The sequence below is a fragment of the Fukomys damarensis genome, unplaced genomic scaffold, assembly GCF_012274545.1.
Source record: "Fukomys damarensis isolate Sample0158 unplaced genomic scaffold, DMR_v1.0_HiC HiC_scaffold_18, whole genome shotgun sequence".
NCBI lineage: Eukaryota > Metazoa > Chordata > Mammalia > Rodentia > Bathyergidae > Fukomys > Fukomys damarensis.
The window spans coordinates 30,085,284-30,113,237 of record NW_022900930.1 but is presented as its reverse complement, the minus strand read 5'-3'; the positions used below and the strand labels follow the sequence as shown (position 1 = coordinate 30,113,237).

General features: G+C 33.6%; 1 protein-coding gene across 4 annotated transcripts in view; it reads right to left on the bottom strand.

Moving 5' to 3' along the window:
- The window catches only part of Glra3 (glycine receptor alpha 3), a 168,809-nt gene that overhangs the window by 115,656 nt on the left and 25,199 nt on the right, over positions 1 to 27,954 (bottom strand). For all 4 annotated transcript variants that reach the window (XM_033765436.1, XM_010629816.2, XM_033765434.1 and 1 more), the window contains exons 2-3: positions 15,514 to 15,641; positions 3,216 to 3,283 (exon numbers count right to left, since the gene is read on the bottom strand). In XM_033765436.1, the coding sequence (XP_033621327.1) occupies positions 3,216 to 3,283; positions 15,514 to 15,641 (196 nt within the window). The remainder of the gene's footprint in view (positions 1 to 3,215; positions 3,284 to 15,513; positions 15,642 to 27,954) is intronic.

Below are 27,954 nucleotides of genomic sequence, written 5' to 3'. Positions count from 1 at the left end.
CTTATTCATTGTCGTAACTAAAATGTGGATCTATCATTTGTGTGGAAAATTGAAAAATTTCACAGTTTACATAATGTACTCTTAGATATTCTCTTCCAACTCTGCCAGGCGTCTGTGTACGCAAGCTCCTGAAAAGGTGTCAGACCAAAGCTATTGACCTTTTTCATTTTCTAGAAATGCTTTGTTCTGTGGGGTCTGCTGAAAAGTAACCCCATAGCAAATCAATTCCTTAGCTCTTTAACACATGCCGTCATGGCAAACCATCTGTTTCTTGAATTTAGATGGGTAATTCAATACAGCCGTTTTGAACTATTGCTATACATACACACCCAATCTGTTATACATGATTTTTTTAAAGCCTAGTTCACAAATGCTTTCATCCTAGCATATAAGCTTTATCTGCATCTTCATCCTAGATTTTTATCAGTGTGCTCCATTTAAGACAACGTGAAAATCACAAGCCTCCCATGATACAAACAATCATGAGTTCCTTTTTTCACTTTAAGTTGAGAAGGCAGCACAGGTGTCCCAAGTCCACTTTTGCAGACAGGAAAGAGCATGGTTTTAATGGTACAAAATTAGTTTTTTAATTTAACTTTAAAAAATCTAGTGTCCAATAGTTTTTAAATAATTTAAGAAAACTGTAAACATGAAATAAAGGAGGATGAAAAAGTATTTCGAGAATCTCATTCTTGATGATGACATACATGAGGGAAGTACACAATTTAATATCCCATAACATATGTTATAAAATTTTTGATGACTCTATGTTAAGAATAAGTAAAAAATAAAACTGCTGTCAGGTGAGAATAGTTAGTGCATCAAGTTAATTAGTTTAACACATACTGGAGAATATTTAATAATGCTTATTATGCTGCTATGGATTATGAAGAGAAGAATGAAATATGCTACTAAAATGATTTCAGAGGGAATATATAATGATGGCCTAGATGAAATGGAAAGAGCTGCTGTACTGTAGGAAGGAAATAAAAGCAAGCAAGGTTCACCATGGGAGTGCATCAGTAATATTCTGCAAGCTTTTTTAGAAAGTTATCCTATAAAGGAAGTCTTCCAAAATTATTAACGTTAAGAAATGCTGCTGGTTTAGTCATATAATAGAGTGTGTTATAACCACATAATGATAGGCCAATGAACTCTCTCATAAAAAAAAAACAAAAAACATAAACTTTCAGGAACCTGACAATCATGAGTTTTTTCCTGTGTTCCAAATCCCTTCCTGCCTTTTCAGAAAGATGTGTGAGGCTATAAACCTTTCCAACTATTGCTTGTTGAAAGTATTTCACTGCAGCAATCTTGTGAAAGAGAAATACAGAGAAATATCTCAAGGCTTTTAGGATTTTATAGCCTGTATAAAAACAATTAAAATGAGAAAGTAGCAAGGGTTATAAATACAGTTTGGGAATCTAGTAGAACAAAGCAGCAATTCCTTCATTTTTGGATGATTTGGACTGAGTATGTACACATGTGCGATTAAAATCAGAAGCAGATATTCAATCAAAATCTAAAATATACCAAACCTGAAACAATATTATAACCACTTTAGATATGTACACACACCAGAACCACATTGTGCTTTTACAAGCAAATTAAAGGCATTATTCCATATTTGTACTCATGGATACATGTTCATGATATACACTAGAATTACAATAAATCTATACAGTGCTTAAATATGAGTTTAGTTCTTTTCCACTGATGCTTTTAGTATATTCACATTGAATTTGAGTAGAACCACAGAGATGCTACTAAATGATGAAATACTGCATATATTATGGGAATAGCACTTTCAAGAAAATGGTACCTGAAAGTCTCTCATGCTGAAAGGGATCTCCTCCTACGCACAAACCTGCATACTCCCCAAATACAATAATTTGCAGTTTATTTTTCTTAGAAAATTCATTATCATGTGATTCTGAAGCATGTAAAAATGATCATAATTTTCTAATAATGGTTTTGGAAACTAATACATCTTTACATATTGCATCATATTTTAGCTAAAATCAACTTTGAAAATTGAAGCAAATTATTTTTTCTAAATTTAGGAATAGAAAGTATTCTAGATAATTTAAGAGCAATCATGCATAGTTTCAAAAATTAGCTGTTAGGCAATTTTACAGATACTGTTTCATATATCTATTTTTCCCTTAAAGCCAAATTGTTCAATAAAAGCCTTCAGGACAGAGAAGAGATACAATGTGATCCTTAGAGAAAGTTACAAAACTCAAGTTAGATTCAGTCTATAATAATCATTTTTATTTTATTTGTCTTTAATAGCTTTATTTTATACAATTGTCCTGATTACATCACAATGTTAAATAAAGGTATATATTATTTTCATAAATATATATATGTGGACTCTTAAAAATCTTTATGATGTTCAGCCAGGTACTATATTCACTTGAAAAGGTAACAGTCCTTGTTACTTTTCTTGTTCCTGGGAAAACATACCTGATACAATTAAGGGGGGAAAGGTTTATTTCAGTTCAGTTTGTGGAGGTTTCAGTCTACCTTGCCTGACTCTCAGACAGGGTGACAAGCTAGAGGAGCAACAGTCCATTGCAAGACAGACAGGAGAGAGCAGCAGTCAGCCTCCCTTCCCCTTTTCTCCCATCCAGGATACAAGCCTTTTGGGTGGTGCTGAACACAATTAGGGTGGGCCATTCCATTATGCACATCCAAAACTATTCTAAACCAAATTAGTTATAACACAGTCTTCACATTCACAAACCCTGGATCTAGCCACCCTCAAAAAGCCCCACCTATGAATACATGAGGCTTTGGAGGGACATCTACAGACAAGCTCTAATAGTGACCCCACTGAATACTTAAAATAATAGTATAAGTAAGTTTTTAAGGGTATAGGATAATTAAATACCAAAGTATTTACTGGTTCCTTATGTCTGGCATAAAAGTGCATTGAAAAGACCAATAATTTACACAGCAAAATTTTATTTTGAAGTTTAATATTAGATTGTTGCATTGAAAAAAAATCAATCTTATTTTTTTACAAATATTTTCTAATATACAATTTCTAAATGAAACATTATTGCCTATAGTGGATTGCGATTTAGTTTTTTAACTCATTCTAATTTATAAAATTCATTTTATTAAGTTTCAAATAGCATCAACAGAAATTTTCCATTAGTGTAAACATACATTAGAGTATGAAACATGGTATGAGTGACCATGCTTACCATAGTTGTCTCTGCAATAGAGCCAAAGCTGTTTATGAATATATTGCATGTGACATTAACTGGAGAACCTGAAAAAGAAATTAAAACAAGGATGTTAGGATACGTATTTACATCATTTTCAAACAATTCCTTGCTTCTCATTAGTAGTTTTAAAAAATGAAAGTTTCACATTGTCAATTATCTCAGTAGGATCTTATGTACTATTATAGTTTGTACAAGATCCCAGTGATGAATGTAACTGTACTGTATACCTAAAATGTACCAATAAACTCAATGAGAAAAAACAAACAAACAAACAAAAACGGAAGTTTCATTATATGAATGAAGGAAGTCATTCCCAAAACAATCTGGACTGATAATCCCAAAGTTCAGGGACTCCTTGAAAGAGTGACACTTTTAACCTCTGTTGGTCTCATTTTTTTCTTTTCTTAATCTAGATGTCTTTAATAGCCCTGTAAATGCTTGATTTAGTAAAGCCAACATATGAGCCCCTCTATACAGAGTTTCTGTTGACCTTTTCCCTAATATATATGAGCCGTACTTTTCTTTGTGTGTCTCATAAACTTTTGGAAAATTGCATAAGCTAGATAACATAAGATGGCAATCTTGGAATCCAGACCTCTGGCCATCTCCAACCTAAAGTTGTTTACTGCTAATTTTTGTTGCTGTTAATTCTGGTTCAGTGACTTACCCTGACTAATGCAAGCAAGTCTCGAATTTCATACTCTAGGGCCACTGAAATCTCAGCCCAGTGAGCTGAGTAGTCAGATTCCCTAACTTACTTGAATCCATAAACTGTTCTTTGCCAAGAAGCTTCATGTTTGTTTGGAGGCATGGTTTCATTGTCCAGGTAGTTTACATCTTGTCTTGTCCTTTGCTCCTATCTGGAACGAGGCCTGAGATCAGCCAGACTGGCGCCCTTTGTGGACTTTGCTGGACACAAATTTCACTTAATACCTACCCATGACCTCTAGGTCCATTAGATTACATCAGACCTTTTCCCAGTGACTTATATACTGCATTTCTCAGATCTGGCTCAGTTTTGTTTAAGCTCTTTTTGGACACAGTAGGAATTACAGTCTGATTCTATTTTTTTTCTTCCAGTACCAGGAACTGAACTCAGGACCTTAAGCTTGCAAGGCAATTGCAGCACCACTTAAGATGAACCCAGATCTAATGGAGCTTTGAAATATTCTTTAATTTTTTTTTTTTTTTTTTTTTTTTTTTAGCAATTCTCCTGAGAACAGGATTTATTTCCCTTCAGAAGAATTTTTACTGAAATGAAATCATGAAAAGTACTTATTCTAGGCTTATTCTACGGACATTCCTGATGTGTCATACAGTGACTAAACTCTGGATTTAGAATTTCCAAAGAGCTCCAAATCTGGTCTGTCTTCTGATAAGCTGCTATAATACTGCTGGACTTCATGGACTTCATACTGTGAATATGGGGAGTTAGACCAGTTTAAAACATCTTCTGTTTTTAAAGAAAATTTGTCAGTTTTTCTTGAAAATCGTTCCCCAGTTGGTTGATGCTATGCCACTAAACACACAGCCCCAAGACCTTTTATTAATTTATTTTTATTTATTATTTTTAATAAATTTATTTTAATTGGACACTATTTAGAAGTAAATTTATTTTACAGTATTTATTAGAAAAAAAAGATAGTTGCCCTTTTTCCTACCTTTCCCTTTCCTTCTTTTCAGACAACATAATTTTAACTAATTTATGAAGTTCATTGGGTATTTATCTAAATTTCTGTACATAACATTTTTACTTTGCTACTTTCATATGTTTTTGTCTTAGGCATATGTTCCTTGCTCACGTGGAAGACAAGGGTTTATCTTTTCTTTTTATACATCATCCCTTACCTCCAATCCATAAATCTTTCTACCTTCCTACTATGAAATATAGTTAAATTTTATTTGTATTTACTTCTTCATTTTTTATTTTAATTTAATTTTATTTTTTTGGTACCAGGCATCGAACTCAGGACCTTGTGCTTGCAAGGCAGGCTCTGAAACCACTGTGCTATATCCTGAACGATTTGTGTTCAGTTAATGTTAATGTTCACTTTTTACACCATTTATGGTGTAAATATTACACCAATTTAGCCTTATAATATTCTGTGATTGCATTTCCTTTTCTGAAGTACACTTTCTTGAGATTTTCCAGATTTTACCACATGTAACATTAATTAATCCATAAATTTGGAAGTGTCTTAAATTATGTTTCATTACATTCAGATTCATCAGATGTTCTGTTAATTTCATTTTCCTTTGGACTTAAAATCTAGAATTTTTTTGCCTTAAAACAAAGCAGTCATCATATGCTTGAAGTTCATGACTTTTCTACCATCACAATTGAAATTAATTCCATCTTTTTATTTTGTGGGATCCTCTTCCATGGTTCCCATTCCTTCTTTTTTCCCGTTAATTGAACACATTTTCATTAATTTTTGACAAATGATGCATAATGCTATGAAGTTCTGAAACCTTTCTTATCAACAAATATCCTTTTTTATGACTTCACAGTTAATGTAGAGATACATTTGTTAGAAAATTTTAGATTGGACATTTGTTTTAGTTTTCAATTTATAATTGATTAATTAGCAATACATAATTTTCATCCTCTTCCCTCTGAGAGAGAGAGAGAGAGAGAGAGTGTGTGTGTGTGTGTCTGTGTGTGTGTGTGTGTGTGTGTGTGTGTGTGTTTATTGCTGTGGATTGAACCCAGGGCATTATCATGTTCAGTAAGTGCTGTACCACTGAGCTACACCCAAAAGCCCTTTTGTTTGTTTCATTACACTTTCTTTAGATGTCCTTATATCTTATGAACTAAGGTAGATGTTAAAAAAGTAATTTAAAAATAAAATTTCAGATTTATAGTTCTCTGTGTTGTATGTTGTACACTGAAAGATCTTTAACTAATATAGATGCCCCATCTATATTTCTAATTTAGTTGATATAAACATAAAAAAGATATCAACATTTTTAAAGCCCCCTTAAATCATTGGAGTACACACAATGTTTGCAAATCCATAGCATAAGGAATTCCATAGTAGAAAACACACCTGGAATCATCAGAGAGCTGAGGAAATTCTTAAAGATAGAGAAATAGAGAAGTGCATTGAAAAGGCAGGATTGAATTTTTGTAAGATTTCCTATAAGTATGTTGGTTTCTATCAATAATGAAATAGAGTAGATATTATGTACTTGAGAGCCCAAAGTTTGTGAAACATGGATATTTCTAGGACACAGAATTCAAATACATAAAAATTAAATTCTTCTAAATGTGAAGGAAGAGTGTACAGGAATAAGAAAACCTGAAAAAAGCCTTGAATGCTGGTGTGCACATAATTATAGGATTAAAAATGAACAGGACTTTAAAAGCCATCATTAGTATTTTATATTTACATATTACTTGAAAGGCGAGAGGGTTGTCTTTTATGTCACTCTGTGGAACAGGTAAAATTATACTTTATCCGTGATGTTTTTTATTCCATCAAGGAGAAACATGCAGTCACAATTAAACTGTTAGAACTATTTTTTCTTTACTTAATATGAAGCTAAAGTGATGAACTCTAAAAATACACACAGACTGACTGGCATCTTTGAAAAGCTAAAACTAGTATTTAATTTTGTGGAGGAGTTGTTTTCCTGTTTTGCCACTTAACTAAAACTCTGCTATTTTCTTTTGCTAGTTACATCAATGCGAGACAGGCAACATTATTTGGCTTGAGATAAATTGTATTGTGCTCCACTGACTTCCCTTTAGAAAAGGGAAAACACAAGAGCACTGCTACTGGATTGCTTCACTTTCCAATACAATGATGGTGGCAGGACCTCCGTGTTGTGAAAACAAGGTCTAAGAAGAGGCTGTGACTAGCGGACTGCTGGCTGTATCTGACTGAAATCCCCGCTGAAGCTGAAATAAACCACACGGTGGGGGAAGGGATTCTCCTTACTTTAATTTAGCAAAGTGAAAGGTTTTTTCTGTTTTGAACTTTAAGTTGCTATGAGCACTTAATACAAGTTGAAGCAATCACTAATATATTTTTGTCCTACGCTTTCAAATTTAATTATTATCCATAAAACTGTGAATAATAAAATGGAGCCATAAGTTCAGCCTATCCTTCAGGGTTTTGAAGTTGTCAGTCAGTTTTGATACATTCAATGTTCCTTGTAAGCAAGGGCGATATGGCGTGACCTCAGGATTCCAGGAAGTTTCTGAAAGGAACATTGTTAAGCAATATATTGGAAGGAGGAAAACCCTTTGTAATTTTATTTTTTTTCCTAAAATATAGTAGTGGTATACCTGATTCACCAGTGGTTTATACAGAAGGGTTAATGAATCCTATGAGTAAATAATATGTTTCTACAGAAAAGCAGTGGTAACTTATTTAAGAGAGATAATTTATTTAGATTTTTACCAATAATTGGGGACAGAAAGCCTCATGACTCCAATGAAATGGAGGAGGTTCTTCCTAAAACTGATTCTGCCTGTATTCAAAATATAAATTTTATGTGAAAGTAAAGTAACTCACAGTGGTCTGAGTCCTGTATAGAATTTATTATCGGTTGGATTATCAGGCATATTTTTTTGCTGATATAACATATGAAAGTGTGCTGATTGGTTTTCATTTGTCTACTTATTATCTATTTCAGCACAAAGTAGGGTGCATGCATTTAGGCAACAAATCCTAATTCTGAATTTCAAAACACAGCAGACACTTTCTTGAAAATATACACTTATACGAAAACACACACAAATTAAAATTTATTTTAGAATATTAAAATATAAATAAATTTGGAAATAAAAGGCATTGTTTTATATTATAAAATCTCTTCAATATGATACCAAATTATTTGAAATTTATTTCATGAATTGTTTGGGGCCCTTACAGATTTTCATGTGAATGTAGGAACTAATGTACCACTGGCAATCGATGTGTGGATAAGCAAAAGTTTGGAGTCAGAGAAAAGAGTCATGTGTAGGAGTAAATAGATCAGATCTAACCAAGGACGGTGGGGATGGAAATAGATTACAAAGAAAGAATGGGCACAGCACTGTGGCATTTCGTAGGCACTGTGTTCTACTCTATGTTTGTTGGTTCATTTCAGATCCGTATAGCAGTTTTGGGGAAGTCTTTTCATCCAACTAGTGATACATGTATTTTAAATTTTTATAGAGAAGATTGTAAATCTCCTATTGCCATCACAGAGAGCACCTGTGTTCTGAGCAATTCTTGGGCAATCTGTTAGTTCTCTGTGCCAAGGCAAAAGCTGTTATATCCATTCAAAACACTACTATGTTTAGCGAGAGACAATATAAATGCTATCCCATCCATATGGCAAATTGTTCATTGCATTAGCCATGGCTGCCCTGAAAAGCAAAAGACAGTAGTGGCAGATGTTTGTAGCAGCAGGTATTCTTTTAAATGTCCCTTAGAGAAGTAGAACATGTCTTTTAAGTTTAGGGAAAGTGAAGGCAGAATATCAAAGTACAATACCACACTTCAACAAAGATATCACTCACATTAGGGAAAAACTTCCTGAAACAGATAGATACACAGCCAAGCTAGCACATAATCTAATGAACAAACCACTAAAATTTCATAAGAATGGCTCTAAGAAATTTTTAACATAATGTATTAAAGCCTTAGCCTGTTTAAAGATATAGGACACAATTGAAGATTATATTTAGAAAAAATTCAACATAGAGTTTTTTTTACTTTAAATAAATGCACTCAAGTCACAAGTAGTGCTACTCTTTTGTTGTGGCAGGAGTACCGAAAGGAACTTCAAGAGACTCAGGAGTTGTGTAAAAAAACAAACTTTATTGCTAGTAGCAAGGTCAGATCCTGGAAACTAGTCCTTGTGGTCTGACCATAAGCTCAGGTCTAAACAAACTTTTCTACTGTGGCATGTGAAGCGGGGATTATCTGGCAAAGCACAAGTGTTACACTGGGGCTTTTTATTTTGCAAGTGGATCTGTGAAACTTTGATAAGCAGCTACAGCAAAGTCCTAAAATTTCTTTTTGATACAGGGAGAACACTGTAGTTTGGAAAGTACTTGCCATCTTAAACGCAGCATGTCTTATACATTTCATGAGAATATTGTGTCTTAGATTATGAATTACAATTGTTCTGTAACACTTTGACTCTTTAATTAATAAGATATATATGATAATCTTGAATCTAGATTTAAAACTGTTTGTTAGGTTCCTTAAGAAAGTTTGTAAATTATAAACTAAATGAAGAATTCAGTTTGCTCTTTCCATTTCTTATTTCTTTCCCATCATTTTTCTTCTTAGAAATGCACTCTTAAAGTGATTCAGGTGGGCAGTGCATGATAGGCTTCTGTGCTGAGATTTTGATGATCCAGAGGAGGAGAGAAACACATCTGTAGAAGCTGTCAGATGCAGGATTTAGGATCCACAGGGAGTGAGCTGTAAGGGTCCTCAATGGGACCATTCCGGGTGCCATGTAGAATAGAAGCTTGATATTTGAGAATCATGGTGTCAGTTCATGGTCTTCAGCAGGTAATAGAGAAATATGTATACACATACACACACATATATGAGTATATACATATGACTATCACTAATAATAGTAAAATTGACACTGTCTATATCTGATAACATGTAGTTTGTAATATTCCTACCAGGTTGTAGTAGCTAAAACAACTCATAAAACATTAGACAAATGGAAAGTAAGGTACACTGTGTCAAATAACTGAACAATAATATTATTTAAAATACCAAGATCATAGATTTCAGAAAAAATAAACTGGTGGTTCAGAGTGAAGGAGAGAGTGATTCTAAACTGGATCCTCTTGTAATGAAGTCATTATTTATATAGTTGATAAAATTTCAATGGAGATCTGGAAATTAGATGGTAGCACTATTTTCATGCTGACTTGTGTGTTTTAAGAGTTATCTGGAAGAGTATTCTTGTTTAAAGTACATACTTGAGTATTAAGGCATCAACCATCTTGCCTTGAAGTAGTCCAGGGAAAACATGTTTGGTACTATTTTAAAATTTTTTTTATAGATTGAGATTGTTTGAAAATTAAAAAGAAATAATTACTAAAAAATAATAATTAAAAAGTCAAAATCCTACAAAAACTAAAATTATAAGGTGTTGAATCTAACTTTGGAACTGTGAACATTTGTAGTTTTAGAAAGGTTTATTATTCAAAAGATGGTTCTTCTCAAAATGACCTTTCATCATGGAACATGCAAATAGAAAACATACCTTTTTCAAAAGGTAAGTGGGAATTTTATTCCAGAACATGGTGATTTGATGGATGGGAAGAGCTAAAGGATAAAGAAGACCTTTCAAAGGATAGTTTTTACCCTGATAAAATATGGACAATGAATTTTAAATATGCTTGCCGTTCTGCAGTTAGAATGTGTGGTCATAGGGTGGGGGATTTAGCTCAGCAGTTCGGTGGCCTGCCTTGCCAGCGCAAGGACCCGAGTTCAATCCCAGGTACAAAAAAAAAAAAAAAAAAAAAAAAAAAAAAAAAAAAAAAGAATGTGTGGTTGTAGATTACTAGAAAGACTGGCTTCATGATGTAGGGTGAAAGGGGTTAACACAGGGATATATTACAGCTAAAAAGACAGAAATAACAAAGAAATTGTGAGGGCAAAGTTAAAAACAGTGCTTATTGAAGATAGACTAAGAAAACAAAAATTCAATAAATGTTGGGAAAGAATTGAGACTGGTTAAAAGATTAATTTTTAAGTGCAAGTTAGATTTAGGATCTATCAAAGATCATGGCATAACCTATCCCAGTTCCTTTTTTATCACCCATCTCTCCCTTCCCTCTTCCTTCCCTCCATCTCTTGATCTTCTCCCCTTTTGGGAATAATGGATCTCCTTACTTTATATAATTCATCTTTTATTTTGCTCTTTAGTTTTACTCTGGGTTTCTCATATAAAAGAAACAATGTGATATTTAAGCCTATGTGTCTGATTTATTTCACATAGCATTATGGACTCAAGGAGCATAAACTTTCCCACGGCAAACATTCACGAAAAGAAAGAAAGAGAAGGAAAGAAAGAAAGAAAGAAAGAAAGAAAGAAAGAAAGAAAGAAAGAAAGAAAGAAAGAAAGAAAGGAAGAAAGGAAGGAAGGAAGGAAGGAAGGAAGGAAGGAAGGAAGAAAGAAAGAAAAGAAAAGAAAGTGAAAGAAAGAAGGAAAAAGTGAGGACAAGGAATGGTGGAACAGGGAGAGAAAAGAAGGGATGAAACAAAAGGATTTAAGATAAATTTCTATGCATACCAAGTTCCAACAAGGAATGTAAACTTTATGTACTACACACATGCACTAATAAACTAAATTCATAAAAAAGTTATCAAAGGCAAAATGAAAAACTGAAGATTATAATCAAAAGGAAAGAAGTAAATCCAGGAATGGCAGGGAAATTATCCTAGTAAAGTAAGTATTTATTGTCCTAGGACTACCTTTAACTGACTATTCATTTTTTTTTAACCTATAAACATTGCTTCTAGTTCCAAATGACACCTAAAAGCATTTATTTCAAAATGAACGACTTGAGCACAGCTTTCTCTTTGGAGACACAAAGATTACTGAATAAAAATGAGAATAAATTATCATATAAACAGAATGAGAGCAAATCCTAGTTTAATGACATAAAATATAAAAGGCTGATGAAAATTATTAACAAATGAAATAGTAAGGCATAATGTAAAAGAAGACAAGGACCATGGGGATGAAGGAAGGTGGCAGAGAGTAGGAAGGGTGTGGCATAAAGAGGCTACGTCCATTGTTCTGTAAAGTTCCCTGGCTTTCATCAACACTCCTGATGAGAAAAGTTTGCTTGGTATTTAGACCTATGGACATGTTTTTCAGACAGGCTCGTGCTATGGTGCCCAGGATGATCTTGAACTTGTGAATGCAAGTCATCCTTTCACCTCAGCCTCAGAGTGCCTAGGACTACAAGTACATACCACCATACCCAGCTTCCTATCTTTGAAGACAAAGAAATAACTTTGCTGACAATTGGGGAAAATATGATAGTTGTCAGTATCTCAAACTATTGCTTTCTCTGTTTTGACAAGCCTAGTCAAAACTCAGTACTCATCTGAAGCAAAGAAGCTACACTCAAGGAACGCAGTCTGTCAGATAATCCTTTTTCAGAGAAAAAATACTCCCCGACACACACAAACAGAAAACTGAGACAAGGAGCTGCTGCTTTTCATCACTGATATTTTTAGACAATGCAATTTTTTCACAAAACAAGCATATTATACACGTTCCTAAATATTTGCAACTCACCTGCCACAGCTTCACTTTCAAGGAAATGGCTTGGGATAGAGAGGATTGCAAGGAGACCAAAATGCAATTATGGAATTAAAATCTTCCTAAACATGTATTGTCAAGCCATTGACTTTCAGGTTGCGACTCCTTACATGTAGAGGTAAAGGAGAAAGGGGTGAAAAGGATGAGGGAAATATTACAAACAGATGACACAGGAAAAGATCACATTTTTAAGAGAAGAGTTATTTTGAAGAAATTGAGGGAAAACACAACAAAACAAAAAAGCTAGGATAAGCAGTAATCTTCCTAAAAAAATCTGTTCAAAGTTAGAAGAACATAGGTTGTCTTGAAAGCAGCAGAAATAAAAATGTATATAGAATTTTTTAGAACGTTAAATGTCAGTGCAAATGGAAAAATATCTGAAGCATCCAGAATTCTGTAATTTCATAATCATGTAAGCTTTTTTAATGTCAAATGCATAAAATGATTATCTGGGATTGTTACTCATTGATGAAATAATATGAGCTATTAATACATGAGAAGACTTGGAGGAATACTAAAAGCACATTGCTATATAGCTAGCTAAATTTCTTAGGAACAATATTTAATCTATATGGCAGGAACTGAGCTTCTACACAAAGCTAATTTTTTGAATATCATCGGGAGAACAGAGTTTTCACTTAACATTTCTATGCTTGATGTGCTCTTCTCTCATCTCCATGAGATGGATCACTAGGTGGGTACCTGACAGCAAAAGGACTGATCTGTCTTGCCTCCTTTCATCTAATCGTCTTTGGTTATGCAGTGGATTTACTTCATTAGCATTTAAATATCTTTATGTTAACCATTAAAGATGTATATTACTTGTATATTTCAACAGATTGTTACATTTGATTCAGTAAGCAAGAAAGTTGACTATTCTTAATGTAAAGGTGAAGTTATGAGAGTATTAAAGTCAGTGTCATTTGATTCTTGGAAGAAAATGACAAATGCAAGAGTGGTAGCTATAAACTAATACATGAAATTATGTTTCTAATTAATATTTCTATTTTTGCTAATCAAGTATAAAGTTTATTTCTTTAGTTTTGAGAATACAAAGTAATATTTTGTAAAACCATGTAAAAGAAATAATTGCTCATCCCTGTGTTTTAAGGACCCTAGCAGAATTGAATCTTCTAAATATTAAAATCTACTGACCTCTAAACAGCTTGGCTATAGTTTGTTTTCAAAGAATAAATTCTTATTCAAAAAAGAACAAGTATCAGGCCAGGGATTTGGCTCAGTGGTTCCACAGCCTGCGGTACAAGCACAAGGGCCCAAGTTTGATCCCCGGCACCAAAACAAACAAACAAACAAACAAAAGAATGAGTATTTATTTCAGACAAGACCAAATCCTTGTAGTCATTCCTGGTCTTATACATAAATAGCAATTATCATATTTTAAATAGCTTAAAAATTTCATTATCTGTTAAATTATGAAATGTTACAACAGAAGTAAACTGTCTAACAACAGCAAAGGCACTAGGGCCAATTATTTTTCTGCAGTTTTATTAAGATTATATTTTAAGACTATATGCTTTTAAAATATTCACTGATATTTGAAATGCAATACATTTTTCTTTTTAATTTTCAGTGAAAAGAAAGCAATACTTTTGAATCCCTGATTGTGGAATCCTTTAAGAAATCTGCTAATTATTGATTATATTTCTTGTGATTCACTCATATGACAACTGCTTATTTTTTTCTAAATCAGCTAAAGTTAATTTCTTAATATAGTGATAGGGATACTTCACTCTTTCAATTTGATAAAGACTCTTTATCATAAAGAAACATAAAGATAAATTTCTTGCTTTCATTTGTATATTATACCTCTGTAAACTGTATTTTTTTCTCAGCATGATAATCGATGTTTTTTTTCCTGTGATTTAAAAAATATTTATGGTGGAAGCCTTCAATACAAATCATAGGATGCAATCTGCAATTTAAATGTTAAACTGAATTTAAAATTGAAGCAATGCAATACATATTTTTTGTCATAAATGCCCCAAAATTTTCCTTCTGTGTGTTCTGCTTGCTAGCTATTCTTGATATTTTTTACTCCTCTCTAATTCTTCCACCATTACTAAGAAATCCTTTTATCTCTCACAAAGAGGACAATGAATAGTAATTTTAAACAACGTTTTTGTTTTTTCACCTTCAACAATGAAAAAGTTTAACCAAATCCACTGGATTAGCTTCATTATCAACTAGAATGATATTCAAAACAGATTAAGTACATTGAGGTTTAGGGGCAGCTTTCTAGTATTTTTGTTCTAAAATTAAATTCCAGGATATTATGCTTCTGGATAGGTCAAATGTTAATTGTCTAAATATGTTGATTATCATTGTATTAAACACAAGAATGAAAATTGGTCTTCTGATTGATTTTTACCTTCTTTCCTAGAAATTCAGGTAAAACGTATCATTATTAGTGAAATGCTTTAAACATTAAGAGTGGCTTTTTTGTTTAGTCCTTCAGAGCTGATTCTCTACAATATGGAGTCCTCTTGTGGGGTGGAAAAGACGAGAGGTTTAACTCAGTGGCAGTGGGCTTGTGTAGCATGAGTTTAGGTCTGGGCTCAATTCTAGTGCCGCAAGAAAATGGCAAAAAAAGATAACAATGTTTATGATTAGCCCTTAAAGGAGCTTTTATTTTAGTTTGTAATGTAACAGATAGGTGAATTAAAGAAAAGTCATATACAAACATGTGTATTACTGAAATAAATTGCTAAACCAAAAATATTGCCTATATTAGAAAGGGAGGAAACACTGCTGATCTATAGGGAGCACATTAAAATATCTCTGAAGATGAGACAAGCTTTTCCCTTTTAGATCTATGTGACTAATAAAATATTTGAAAAGTAATAGGAATATGGCATTAGAGTTTCTGATGGAGCCAGTTTTAAAATTTCTCGGGTTTAACATTTTTTGAACAGGTGTCATCTGAAGTCGTACAAAGAACAGTTACCTTTAAAATTAGGTCTGATTCTGGCATCATACCCCGATGTCCTCCCCATTAATTTGTCCAGAAAGTCTGACGGTGACATTGGAGTACTTCGGGGTCTTGCACTGTTTGTCTCCTTCGTGGCAACCAAACTACAATGAAGAACAAAATGACAAACTTTACAAAAAGCAGTTGAAAGACTGCTTCCTTGAAATATAAAATTAAATGTTAAGCCAAAATACCTTTAATAATGAAGAGAACTTTAAATGCTATACAGTTAACTTTATAATAATAAGACAGACACTTAGGTGTTTATAGTCAGAATTTATAAAATTTCACATCCCTAAAGTGTCATTGTTTTGTGGAAACATAGAAACAAATTCTACTCCAGTTAGTAGGCTTTCAAAATCTGTATTTACTCTAGTATCTGTTTAAAGTTTTTAAAATATCCTTAGTGTTTGAGGCATGAGAAAATATGAAAATTGGGCTGGAGTTTTAGCTTGGTGGCACTGTGCCTGCATTGCAAATGCAGTCCTAAGTTTGATGCCCAGTACCTGAAAAAATACATAAATAAATAAATAAAAGTTGGATATGAAATATGCTTGTTGCTTTTTTTGAGGAAGGGGAAAATCACCTTTTGTTTTTAAAGATGTTTCTCTGCAAAGGATGCAATCTGCAATTTAAATGTTAAACTGAATTTAAAGTTGAAGCGATGCATATCATAATTTTCATCATAAATGACCAACAAATTTTACTCCTATGTGTTCTGCTTGCTAACTGTTCTTGATATATTTTATCCCTCTCCAATTCTTCCACCATTACTAAGCAATCCTTTTATGTTTCACAAAGAGAAGGCGAATGAATTATAATTTTAAATACTTTTTTTTTCACCTTCAACAATGAAAAATGAATCCAATGGATTAGCTTCATTTTCAACTAGAATGATACTCTAAACAGATTAAGTACACTGAGATTTAGGGGAATATGTGCATATATGCAATAGATTCAACAGTAATATTCTTTCTTTCTTTTTAATTAATTTTATTGGTACATTTAATATATACAATATAATGACATTCACTGTTGGAAATCTGTACCTTTCTTTCTTCAGTTTAAGTGCTTTTGGTGCTAGAAACACACCCCATTAAGTTCATTCTGCTCTCACATATGTTCCAATTATCAAAAGTACATTTTGTTAAGATCTAAAATGTGTGTGTCAAGATTGACATTATGTATTACGGTACATAATGCTTGAGCACCTGGCTGTTATGTCATTAGAACGTGTGTCCCCAACACTTAAAGTCTTCCTGTGTTCTTTGCATTGCAGTACTATCCTTTTCATGCAGCCGTTCCTCCTAGAAACCATTCTGTGGCCACACTGTTCTCCACCCTCTCCCTTACCTGGGCACACGAAAGGCCTGGGCCTGCTAGCTAAGATCTGATGATTCTCTTTATAGACAGAGCTTTGCTCAGAAATACTAGGCTGTTTGTGAGCACACATCGTTTGAACCTCACATGATCAAGTCAATGTTATTTCCTGGATCTCATCAATTTTCACACTCTCCCAGCTCTATCACTCAACTCAGTGTACTGCTAAACCTTAACTACTTCGGTCACCACTTGATCAGAGCACCATCAAATTATTAAACTTCTTGCATTTTTTCCTGCCAGAATTTTAGTGGTTAAAATGGACTTTCAATCATCAATATTAATTTGTCTATCCTATAAATATATACAGTACACTTTTTAAAACCAGTCTCAGTGATAATGTGAGCATATTTCCAAAATCACCACGTGTCACAAAACCAGTGCCTGTTAACTAGTGGTTCTACCTAGTTTTGGGCACTATATGACATTTATCTTCTCAATGTCTCCCATTCTGTTTTTCTTGCTTTCTTCCCAAACAAAAGCTTCTCCTCTCTCTTTTCTGTCAGTTCCATATTATTTTATGACTTTCTATTTCTGATTATTACTGATTGCTTAGCCCAACTCCCCATCGTTGTGATTACTTAGAAGTTTTTTTGTAATGTAAAATATTCTAGTAATAAAAGAAAAAAAACCCTACCATCTTAGTTTCTCCAGTTTTCTCTCTGGTTGTAAGTAACATCTGTTTTTATTAAGGCATTGTTAGAGCTTTCCAAACCATTCCTTTTATTTTCTTTGTCAAATGTCTCCTTTCAGTTATCAGAAAATAAGCTTCTATTTTTGCTACAAAGGAACATACCGAGTTACTTATAATGTTCTGCCTCAGTAGTAGTCTACTGATCTGAAGTCCTCACACTGTGCTCTGAATAGAGGAATTGTCCAGTTGGGTGCTTCAGGCAGCAAGAAGTACCCTTATAAGGGGGTAGCTGGAGTTGGACTCCACATTAGACATGAAAACAGGCAATATGACAACAGAGCCAGAAATTAGAGTAACCAATCACAGAAATGTCTGCAGCCTCCAGAAGCTAGAAGAGATAAGGAACAGATTCCTCCTTGGAGCCTTTGGAGAGTAAAGAATTACACCGTGTCTTTGAGCCTTGAGGAGTGATTTCAGACCTTTTACCTTTCAAATTGCAAGAGGATAAATGTTTGCTGTTTGTGGGAATATTTTTATAACATTCCTAGGAAAACAAATGCTAGCCTTCTACTGAATTTTCAATTTCCATTAGTCTACTTTTCAAATTCAGAATTACTTTATAATTTTTGTCATAATTTCTATGTTTGTTGGTATTTTCTGTCTTTTGAGATTTTGTTGTACTTTCTCTTTAGTTCTCTGGACTTAATTTCCTTTACTTCTTTAAGTATGTTTTAAATAACTAAATTTTTTACTTGCAATTCCAGTGTCTGCTTCTTCAGGTAAGTTTCTGTTGGTTGCTTTTCTAACTGTGCATGAGCTATGCATTTTTGTTTCTTCACATATCTCATAACTTTTATTAAAAACTGGACATTTTAAACTATATAATATGGCAACTCTGACAATTATATCTCCACTCAGCCTAGAGTTGTTGCTTGTTTTATACATTGACTTTTCTACACAAATTCCCTGAAGTCTGCACTGACTTGCACATACAGTCATAGAACTATTTTCTTGCTTAGATTACATAGCAACCAATAATTGGAAAGGGATTGTCTTTCTTAACATTTAGGCTGGTGATTCTTCTAGCATTGCAGGGAGCTCTGTGTTCATGGTGTTATGCTTCACACTGAATCAGGCATTTGGCAATTTTGTTTCAGCCTTTACTTCTACTTGCACAAGGTCTAAAGGTCACTATGAGTTGAGAGGACCTTCTTAGGTCTTTCCTGATTCTGCAACTATCCTGATGCATTAGTTTCTTAGGTCTGTCACATCAAAATACCAACAATAGTGAGCTTAATAACAAAACATAATTTTCTCTTGCTTCTGACATTATAAGTCTAAGATCAACTTGTCAGCAGAATGAGGGTCCTATGGGGACCTCCTTCCTTGGCTTATAGAAGCCCATCTTCTTTCTGTTTCTTTACCTGGTCTTTCCTCTGTATGCGTGTGTTTATTCCCATTTCCTCTTCTTGTACAGTCAGCACTTACCCTGAATTTAAAACCACTTATGTGACTTTATTGCATCCCACTTACCTTATCTCCAAATAAAATCACATTTTGAGCTATCAGGGGTGAGGACTTCAACACATGAATCGGGGAGACACGATACAGTTCGTTATAACACTGGACCTGCTCACAGCTCTCCCTCTCTGTTTGACCTCCTAGCTACCTAGGCATATGCGGAGCTTTCCCAACATCTTTAATATGTAGGTCCATTGAATTTCCAGTCTGATTTCACTGATACACACAACCTGAGGCGATTTTGAAGAAATTTTCTCTAAGTGTTCTTGAGATCCGCCTCCAAGAAGAAGGCCTTTTACAGTGGATGAGCTCCAAGTTCCCCTAAGTGAAAAAAGCCTGCAAGTGAGTTCTTAAAGAGAAGCTCCAAGCTGTGCTCATAATTACGGTTCTCTAATAATGAAACTGTAAAGAGTCATGCTCCATTTTCCCACTTGTGGCAGCCAGGTTGCCGTTTGGTCTTGCAAATGAGCAATGTTAGATTGCAATGTAACCACGAGCTGGAGAAGAGGAGAGAAGTAGAGTAAGTTATAAGGCCACAACTCCAGTGTTCTTACCAAGAGACAGATATTTTTCTTGACTGAACCGTTTCATGGATTGCTGCAAGCCTAAAATTAATTGCCAGAGTTCTGAAAAATTTTATTTTTCTCAACTTTTGCCCATTTTTTCACTGCATTTATGAAGAAAGAGAATTTGCAGAGGTCCTATCCTCACTATGTCCCCCTAGACTTCTTTTCATATTTGTTTTATTATACTTTTGCTCAAAGAAGCACGATTCTCACAGGAAATGATACTATTTACTCCCACACAACAGCTACTTCTCATAATAGTATTGTGTAGACTTTTAAAATTATATCCTTTCCCGTAAGTAATGTCAAGATTTGGCTATAAAAGAAAGGAGGCAGAAACTACTTTTAAGATAACCAAAGAATGAATATTTGAAATTTATTAGTTGATTGAATATCAGTAGATAGTCTATGTGATTGTTATTTTGGTGGCAGCAATAAAACAGCAATTTTCTTTATCTCTCAAGGGGAAAAAAACCCAGAATATTTATATCAACATACCAAGTGTTGCCAATTCGTCATTTCAAAGTTTCACTACCCATTTTTTCAAAAATACCAAATATTGTATAGCACACACACACACACACACACACACACACACACACACACAAAGCCAAAAGAACAAGACCAAAATAGAATTGAGATTCCCACTGGCCTGTATAATTTTGACAAAATAAAAGCAATTTTATTTTTTAGGCAGATAAATGCTAACTTTTACTAATAAATCTTTTTATTCATAAATTGTTATATTGCAAGAAGTTTCTGTCTGTTCCTTAATAGTTTTTCTTGACTCATTTTTAAAGGAAGTTATTTTTGTTATACTCTGACGTCAATGGTAAGATGGTCTGTGAAAACCAAAAAACCACATCTTCTTGTCTCATGTTAAGCATTCATTTATACACTGCAGTAAGCTACTATTACAGTGTGATGTTTGAATCCATATGAGGAATAAGATATTAAAAGTATAGACTGGCAGCTATAGTAATAGCTTTGAACTGTAGCTCATTTTTGCATATTGTTTCCTAATTATTCTCTAAACTCAAGCAATGATAGAGATTGGAACAAAAATGGCTTGTGATCCTTGTATTTTCTGCAGGGTACATTCATGTTGCTTCAAAACCCCTGGAATTCTGGAGATCTACAGTTTAAAAATATAGTTAAATAAGGGGCTGGGGATTTAGATCAGTGGTTTAGTCACCTGCTTCACAAGTGCAAGGACTTGAGTTCAATCCCCGGTAGAAAAAAAAAATGTATATATATTAATGTACGTATGTATATATATATGTATATATATGCATATATATAGAGTCAATCAAAATATGAAAGGATGTCATTTTATTAATGTGATATGATTCTATTGATGAATATTTCTGTATTTATTCTCCACATAAATCAAAGTTCTGAATGAAGGCGAGATAATTCACTGCTGTCTCTTCAGATCACTAGTGAGCCTCTGGCACCAAAGAAACAGACCAAACTTGTCCAAAGTTCATGAATGAATATTTCAAACCCTATTATCAAACACTGACTACTTTCATTGTTTAATCTTTTTTAACAGTTAAATAATAAAAACAATATTATTGGTTAATCATTTAAATATAACAACTTAATCATTTCAAAGTTAATAATTCATTGTTATAATATAATATAATATATATTTTTCAGATTTTCAAAAATATTATTTGGGCTACTGCAATAATTGCATTCTCGAAATTTGACTGACATCAGTCTCAATAAATTCTATTGAAATACGCTCTTCTCTTAAAAATTATTTGCTTCCAAATATATTATGTAAAGATCATGACATTAATTCACCAGGGATAGGAGTATATAAAAACCCATTTTATAAAGGACAAAAGTGTTATGAGTAGAGTCTCATGCATTTATTTATTCAGCAGTGATTACTGATACCTATCAAAGAGTTTTTATCATTCCTGGAAGAGGTTTTTTTTTAAGCTTTAATTGAGTTTATTGGTACATTTTAGGGATACAGTACAGTTACATTCATTGTTGGGATCTTGTACCTCTACATAACAAGTCTTGATTCTCATTTTTTCCCCTTACCTCTGCCCTCCCTTCACCCCCTCTCCCCTCCCCATTTTCAAACACTTTATTTTCATTTTTTCTTTTTCTCACATTTTTTTCTTTTCCCTTTTTACTCTTCCCCTACCCATCACACCTTCCCTACCACTTTAGCTCCTTTCTTCCCATTTCTAAATGTCAGTAATCTTATTAGAATCTTATGCATTGTTGTAGATTATTTACACCAGGGAAACTATTCGGTATTTACACATGTGTGACTTATTTATTTCACTTAGGAGTATTAGAAAGAGATTATACATACATATATTTAAAATGTTTACATACATATATAATTTCAGAAAGGTTTATATACACACATGTAGTTAATCATTTTTTAGACCAACATATTGTTGAAATAATTCCTACTTAAATATAAACTTTTATTGGTTACGCAACCAACAATTAAAATAATTTGAAGGAATGAAAACACTGCCTCTCTTAGTCTTTCATAGACCACTGTGAAGCACGGAAGATGTAACAGGTAAATAATCTTAGAAAGGTAAGCTATTTTATTGCATAGAAGCAAATATAGGAAAACTTTTATCTGCAAGCTGTCATATGTTTTATAATTAAACACTACCTCATATTTATATAAAATGAAAGATGAATTATTTTTATCATGAATGCAAATTGAACACAAAATCTGGTTCTTTTGCTGTGGCACAAATTATTAATTAATAATTCCTCCCAACTTCAATTCTTGTGGTATATTTTTCTTAAAACTTTTTCCCAAAAGCTAAATGAAACAAATAAACAAATACCCTTTCTCCCTTTTACAGTACTATCTGAACCTTGTACCATGAGAACATTAACAGACTGCCCTAAATGAAGAATTGTGAATACTTAAAAGAGCTCACAGTTGTAATAAACACATTGTGTAGTTTCCATTTAGCCAAGCAGGAATCTTCCTACTATAACTTTTGAAGAATCAACATCATCTGTACGTATATATTCAAGAGTTGTTTTATTAAGCATTTAAAACTTGGTAGGAGGACATTTTGGTGATAAGAGACTCAAGATTAATTTAGGATGACCTTTGGATGAGAAATTCTATATTCAAGGACTGATTTTCTTGTCTACACCTCTTGGTTTCAACAAAAGTAGCATATTCATAGCAACTTACTACACTTGTTAGAAAATTGTCCATGATCAGCACTATTGAAGGAAGCATCCTTGACTCTTTTAAAATAGCCTTTTATTTATGAATCTTCGAAACTCTTTGTTAAATTAGCTTCCCTCCCATACTTGGTTCTTCTTTCCTAGGCTGTAACAAGTACTGCATTTACTATTAGTTTTTTCCTGGAAATTATGTATGGGTTCAAACACATTGAATTCCCATCAATTAATTATTTCATTTAAATATTTTCTGTTATTATTTATATAAGGGCTTGCTACTTGAAAGTTCACAAACTAGGTAGAGGGAAAGTGGGAAGGGTAGGGGAAAGGTAATAAGGGAAAAGAAAAAAATATGAGAAAATGACAAAATGGAAATAAAGTGTTTGTAAATGGGGAGGGGAGAAGGGGGTGAAGGGAGGGCAGGGACAAGGGGAAAAAATGAGAACCAAGACCTGTCATGCAGAGGTACAAGATCCCAATATTGAATGTAACTGTATTGTATACCTAAAATGTACCAATAAACTCAATGAGAGAGAGAGAGAGAGAGAGGAAAAAAAAGAAAGTTCACAAACTAACTTCTTAAAGACTGACAACCAATAAACTTAAGTACTGGAACAGAACATCAAAAATATTGAATGAAAACATAAAAAGAAAATATAAAAAGAATGCATTTTTGAAAGACTGAAACAACCACTAAATCTAGATGTTTTTATGTGATTTAAAAATATTTTTCAATAGCTGTCTCTGCTAACTGTGCCTGGAGGTCACGAGTGAACGTATGACATTATACGTGGGAGACATAATGTGGGTTTGAGACAATCTTGGCCTCAAGCCTCTGTTCATCTGTTTTCATGAGTTGGTTTGCACAACGGGAAGGGTCAGACGCGGGGAATGATTCAGAGCAGACTCCTGAAGCAGAGAAGGCTTGGACTACGCTAGAAAGTTTGCCGTATATTCTAGAGCTTCGTGAACCTGTCCTGCAGGGTTATGGCTCATTGTGAAAAAAAATCAATTTATTTTCATTTTACTGAGTTGTAGGAACACAAGCTCCAGTTTGAAAAATAAGACAAACAATGAAGAGATGAACGTCCACCCGTCTTTATGCTTCACTGTAGGTGAAAGTAAAGAGAAATTGGGCCCACTCGGAGTATGTGACATTTTGAGTACTTCAAACTAAGTGTACTGTTTGGAAATGGAGTCACTGCATTGATGATAACAGTGAATTAGGTGTGATATGAATTATTAAAAAGGAAGCCAAAGAGGAAGAATATTAAAAAGGCCTATTTTAAAACATCTCTGAAGACTCAGAAATAACTAAAAATTAATAGACCACTGGGATCTTGATTCTTGCCACTGCAGGCAATGTGCTAAATGGAATATGATTATCATTTGGAAGTGATCTCATCTATGAGATTAAGGGATTTGGGGGAATTTTAATTTATCCAATAATAGAAATGATAGCTGCTTCCTGATCTTCATGGCACAGAATTCATAATATCATTTAATTTTAGTAACAATAATTTTATTGATTAATTGTAATCAAGTACTATTACTTGTAAATTAGAGATGACAAAAGTAAGACATGTAGAGAAGTTTGTAAATTTTTTTCAGGCAACTCAGATGTCTAAAATACAGGCCTACATTTTAAAGCAAAGGAAACCTCCCACAAACAATTAGAAAAGTTTAACAATTTGTTTATTGGAGAGTGTCAAAGCAGTGCAAAATAATATGACTAAGGCCTAAGAAAAAAGTGATGCACATAGGCGAGTCCAACTTTAGAAGCTTCCTTTACCTTGGTGGTAGCAATATATTTCAGAATTGCTTCTGAAAGGCCAGCAAGGTAAGCACATTTTAAAAGTGTTATGGGTTTTATGTACTATTACAGTTTATTCACACCAGAGCAACTATTTGGTATTTATGCATGTGTGACTTATTTATTTCACTTAGGAGTAGATCCTCAATATGTATCCATTTTCCTATGAATGAATCTAATTTCTCATTCTTTATTTTTTTGCAGATTTAATTGAGTTTATTGGTACATTTTAGGGATACAGTAGTTACATTCATTGTTGGGATCCTGTACCTCTACATGACAAGTCTTGATTCTCATTTTATCCCCTTACCCCTGCCCTCCCTTCACTCCCTCCTCCCCTCCCCATCTATAAACACTTTATTTCCATCTTTTCATTATCTTACATTTTTTTCTTTTCCCTTATTACCCTTCCCCTACCCATCTCACCTTCCCTACACCTTTAGCTCCTTTCTTCCCATTTCTAAATGTCAGTGATCTTATTAGGATCTTATGTATTATTGCAGATTATTCACACCAGAGAAACTATTTGGTATTTACACATGTGTGACTTATTTATTTCACTTAGCAGTAATCTTCAATATGTATGCATTTTCCTATGAATGAATATATTTTATCATTCTTTATGGCTGAGTAATATTCCATTTTATTGAAAAACCACATCTTCTTTATCCAGTTCCAAACGGATGGGCAAATGGGCTGTTTCCAAGTTTTAGCTATTACAAATTGTGCCACTATAAACATAGGTGCACATATATCTCCGTGATATGATTCTTTTAATTCTTTTGGAAAGATACCCAGCAGAGGGATGGCTGGGTTAAATGGAACCTCTAGTACCAGCTCTTTGAGGTATCTCCATAGTGATTTCCACAGTGGCTGATCAGGCTGCACTCCCACCAACAATGGAGGAGGGTTCCTTTCTCCCCACAACCCCACCAACATTTGTTATTGTGTGATTTCTTGATAGCAGACATTCTTTTTGGGGTGAGGTAGAAGTGTTGCTTTCATCTGTATCTCTCGAATAACCAGTGATCCTAATGATATAATAGACAATGTGAAATAGGAAGAAAGGGGCTAAAGGTTTAGGGAAAGTGGGAAGGGTAGGGGAAAGCTAATAAGGGAAAAGAAAAAATATCAGAAAATAAAAAATGCAAATGAAGTGTTTGTAAAGGAGGAGTAGGGGATGAAGGGAGGGCAGGGACAAGGGGAAAAAATGAGAACCAAGACCTGTCATGTAAAGGTACAAGGTCCCAATAATGAATGTAACTGTACTGTGTACCTAAAATGTATCAATAAACTCAACGAGGGGAACAAAAGTGTTATGGGTTTAGGGTGACAAAAATTTCCTTCTAGAACTCATCAAATGGGTGAATTCATGTGGTTTTAATATCCCAGAGAATTACAACATTTCTCTAGGAATGAATAGGAATACAGAAACGTTTGTAGTATTACTTGAGATCATCTCAGTTTATGAAACAAAGACAAATTCAATTTGCTGGCAACTTTAGTTTCTAAGTAAATAAAAACATAAAAACTTTCTGGATAAATAGTGAAACATAATTCTAAGCCCCACATTACATCTGATTTTTTAAAGTTTAATAAGTTACATTTTTATTCAAAATGTAAAGTCTATATTGACTGCTTTTCAATAATTTTACACAATAATTTTATATACAATATCTACAACGAAAATAAATGAGTGGGAATGAAAGAAGAGAAAGGACTATAAGACCCACTAGTCAAGATAAATGTGGTAGATGCAGATACATTAAAGATTTAGGTGATTAATTTTTCATACTGTATATATATATGATTGTTTCATGTTTTTAGAGTTAAAAATAAGACAGAATTTCAGCTGACAAAGTTACTTATAATTACTAGCTAAATGAAAATGTCATAATTTAAGAAATAAAATTAAGAATTTAATTGTCTTAGCAGTAGATTAGGAAGAGCTAAAAAAAGAATTAGCCTCTTGGAAGGTATATCAGAAGAAATGCACAGAGAGAGCATGGAAAGACAGCAAAATTAAAAAAAAAAGAGAATCAGTAATTCTTTTAAAAAAAACTGACAGTGAGAAGATCTAATATTTATAAAACTGGAAAGCCAGAATGTGAATATAAAGAAAGCAAGAACAAAACAACAAATGTCGGCTTAATCACTGAAGTTATTCTGAAACTGAGCATATTTAACTTCAAAATTAGTAAGTACTAAAAATTCCAAGAAATATTTTTAAACTGTGGATACAACATATTAAAAATGCTCCTCCCAAATACAAGGAAAATATAAGTAAAATTGATATCAAATAATTTCATAAATTTGAAAGACTTTATCTCCCCTGTACCATTGTTACAAGTCATGTAATCCTGTCTGCGTTCCCATTGTTCTGGTCTGTTTGCCATTAGCACAGGCCAGACTTCCCATTACGCGCTAGATTTCCTTTCCTTTGACCTACTCAAGACATCATAGAATCCTATCTCTTCCATTCCCAACATCTTGTCTACAGAATAATTAACATGAAGATACAAATCATATTATTATTTTTTTCAAAAAAAATCTTTCTTGACCCTGCTATTCATTTTAGCTACAGTGAACACTTGATTTATGAGTGCAATTCATTCTTGAGGGCTGGTGGTAATTCCAGCTGGTCAATAGAAGGCTCAAGCTCCTGTACACAGCCTTTAAAAACCTCTCCCCTGTATGCAGGCAGATCTTGGCGTCCTTGGAGAAACTATGGTCCAAGATTTTTCAATTAACTCCACACAGGAAAGGATGTTGTAATGTTCCTTTTGTTTGTTTGTTTGTTTTTTGTTTTTTTGAGACAGGGTCTCACTGTACAGTTGAGACTGACCTGGAACTCACTATGTAGCCCAGGCTGGTCTCAAACTTGCAGTGATCCTCTTGCCTCAGCCTCCCAATTGCTGGGATCACAGGCGTGAATCACCAAGCCCAGCCCTTCTGGAACTCTTTTAAGGTTAAATCTGTTTCTGAGACCACCTGGAAGCACAAATTGCTGGAATTCAGGTCAGAAGTCAAGGTTTTGGTTGTAAGTTAAAACTAAAATTCCAGTCATAACCTAAGTTGTTCATATGTCAAGCCAGTTGTATAATGCAAGGGTCCACTGTACCTGTTCATTTCTCTTCAAAGCAAAGCAATGTGAGAAATAATTACCTATATACTTTTCATTTCACTCATTTTGTTATATTTGTCCTTTAACCCACATAAACTTTCTTCACCCCTTAAAGCATTTGTCAAGATTTTAATGTGCTCCACATTGCTAATGGCAGGGGTTCCTTTATATTACTTATCTTACA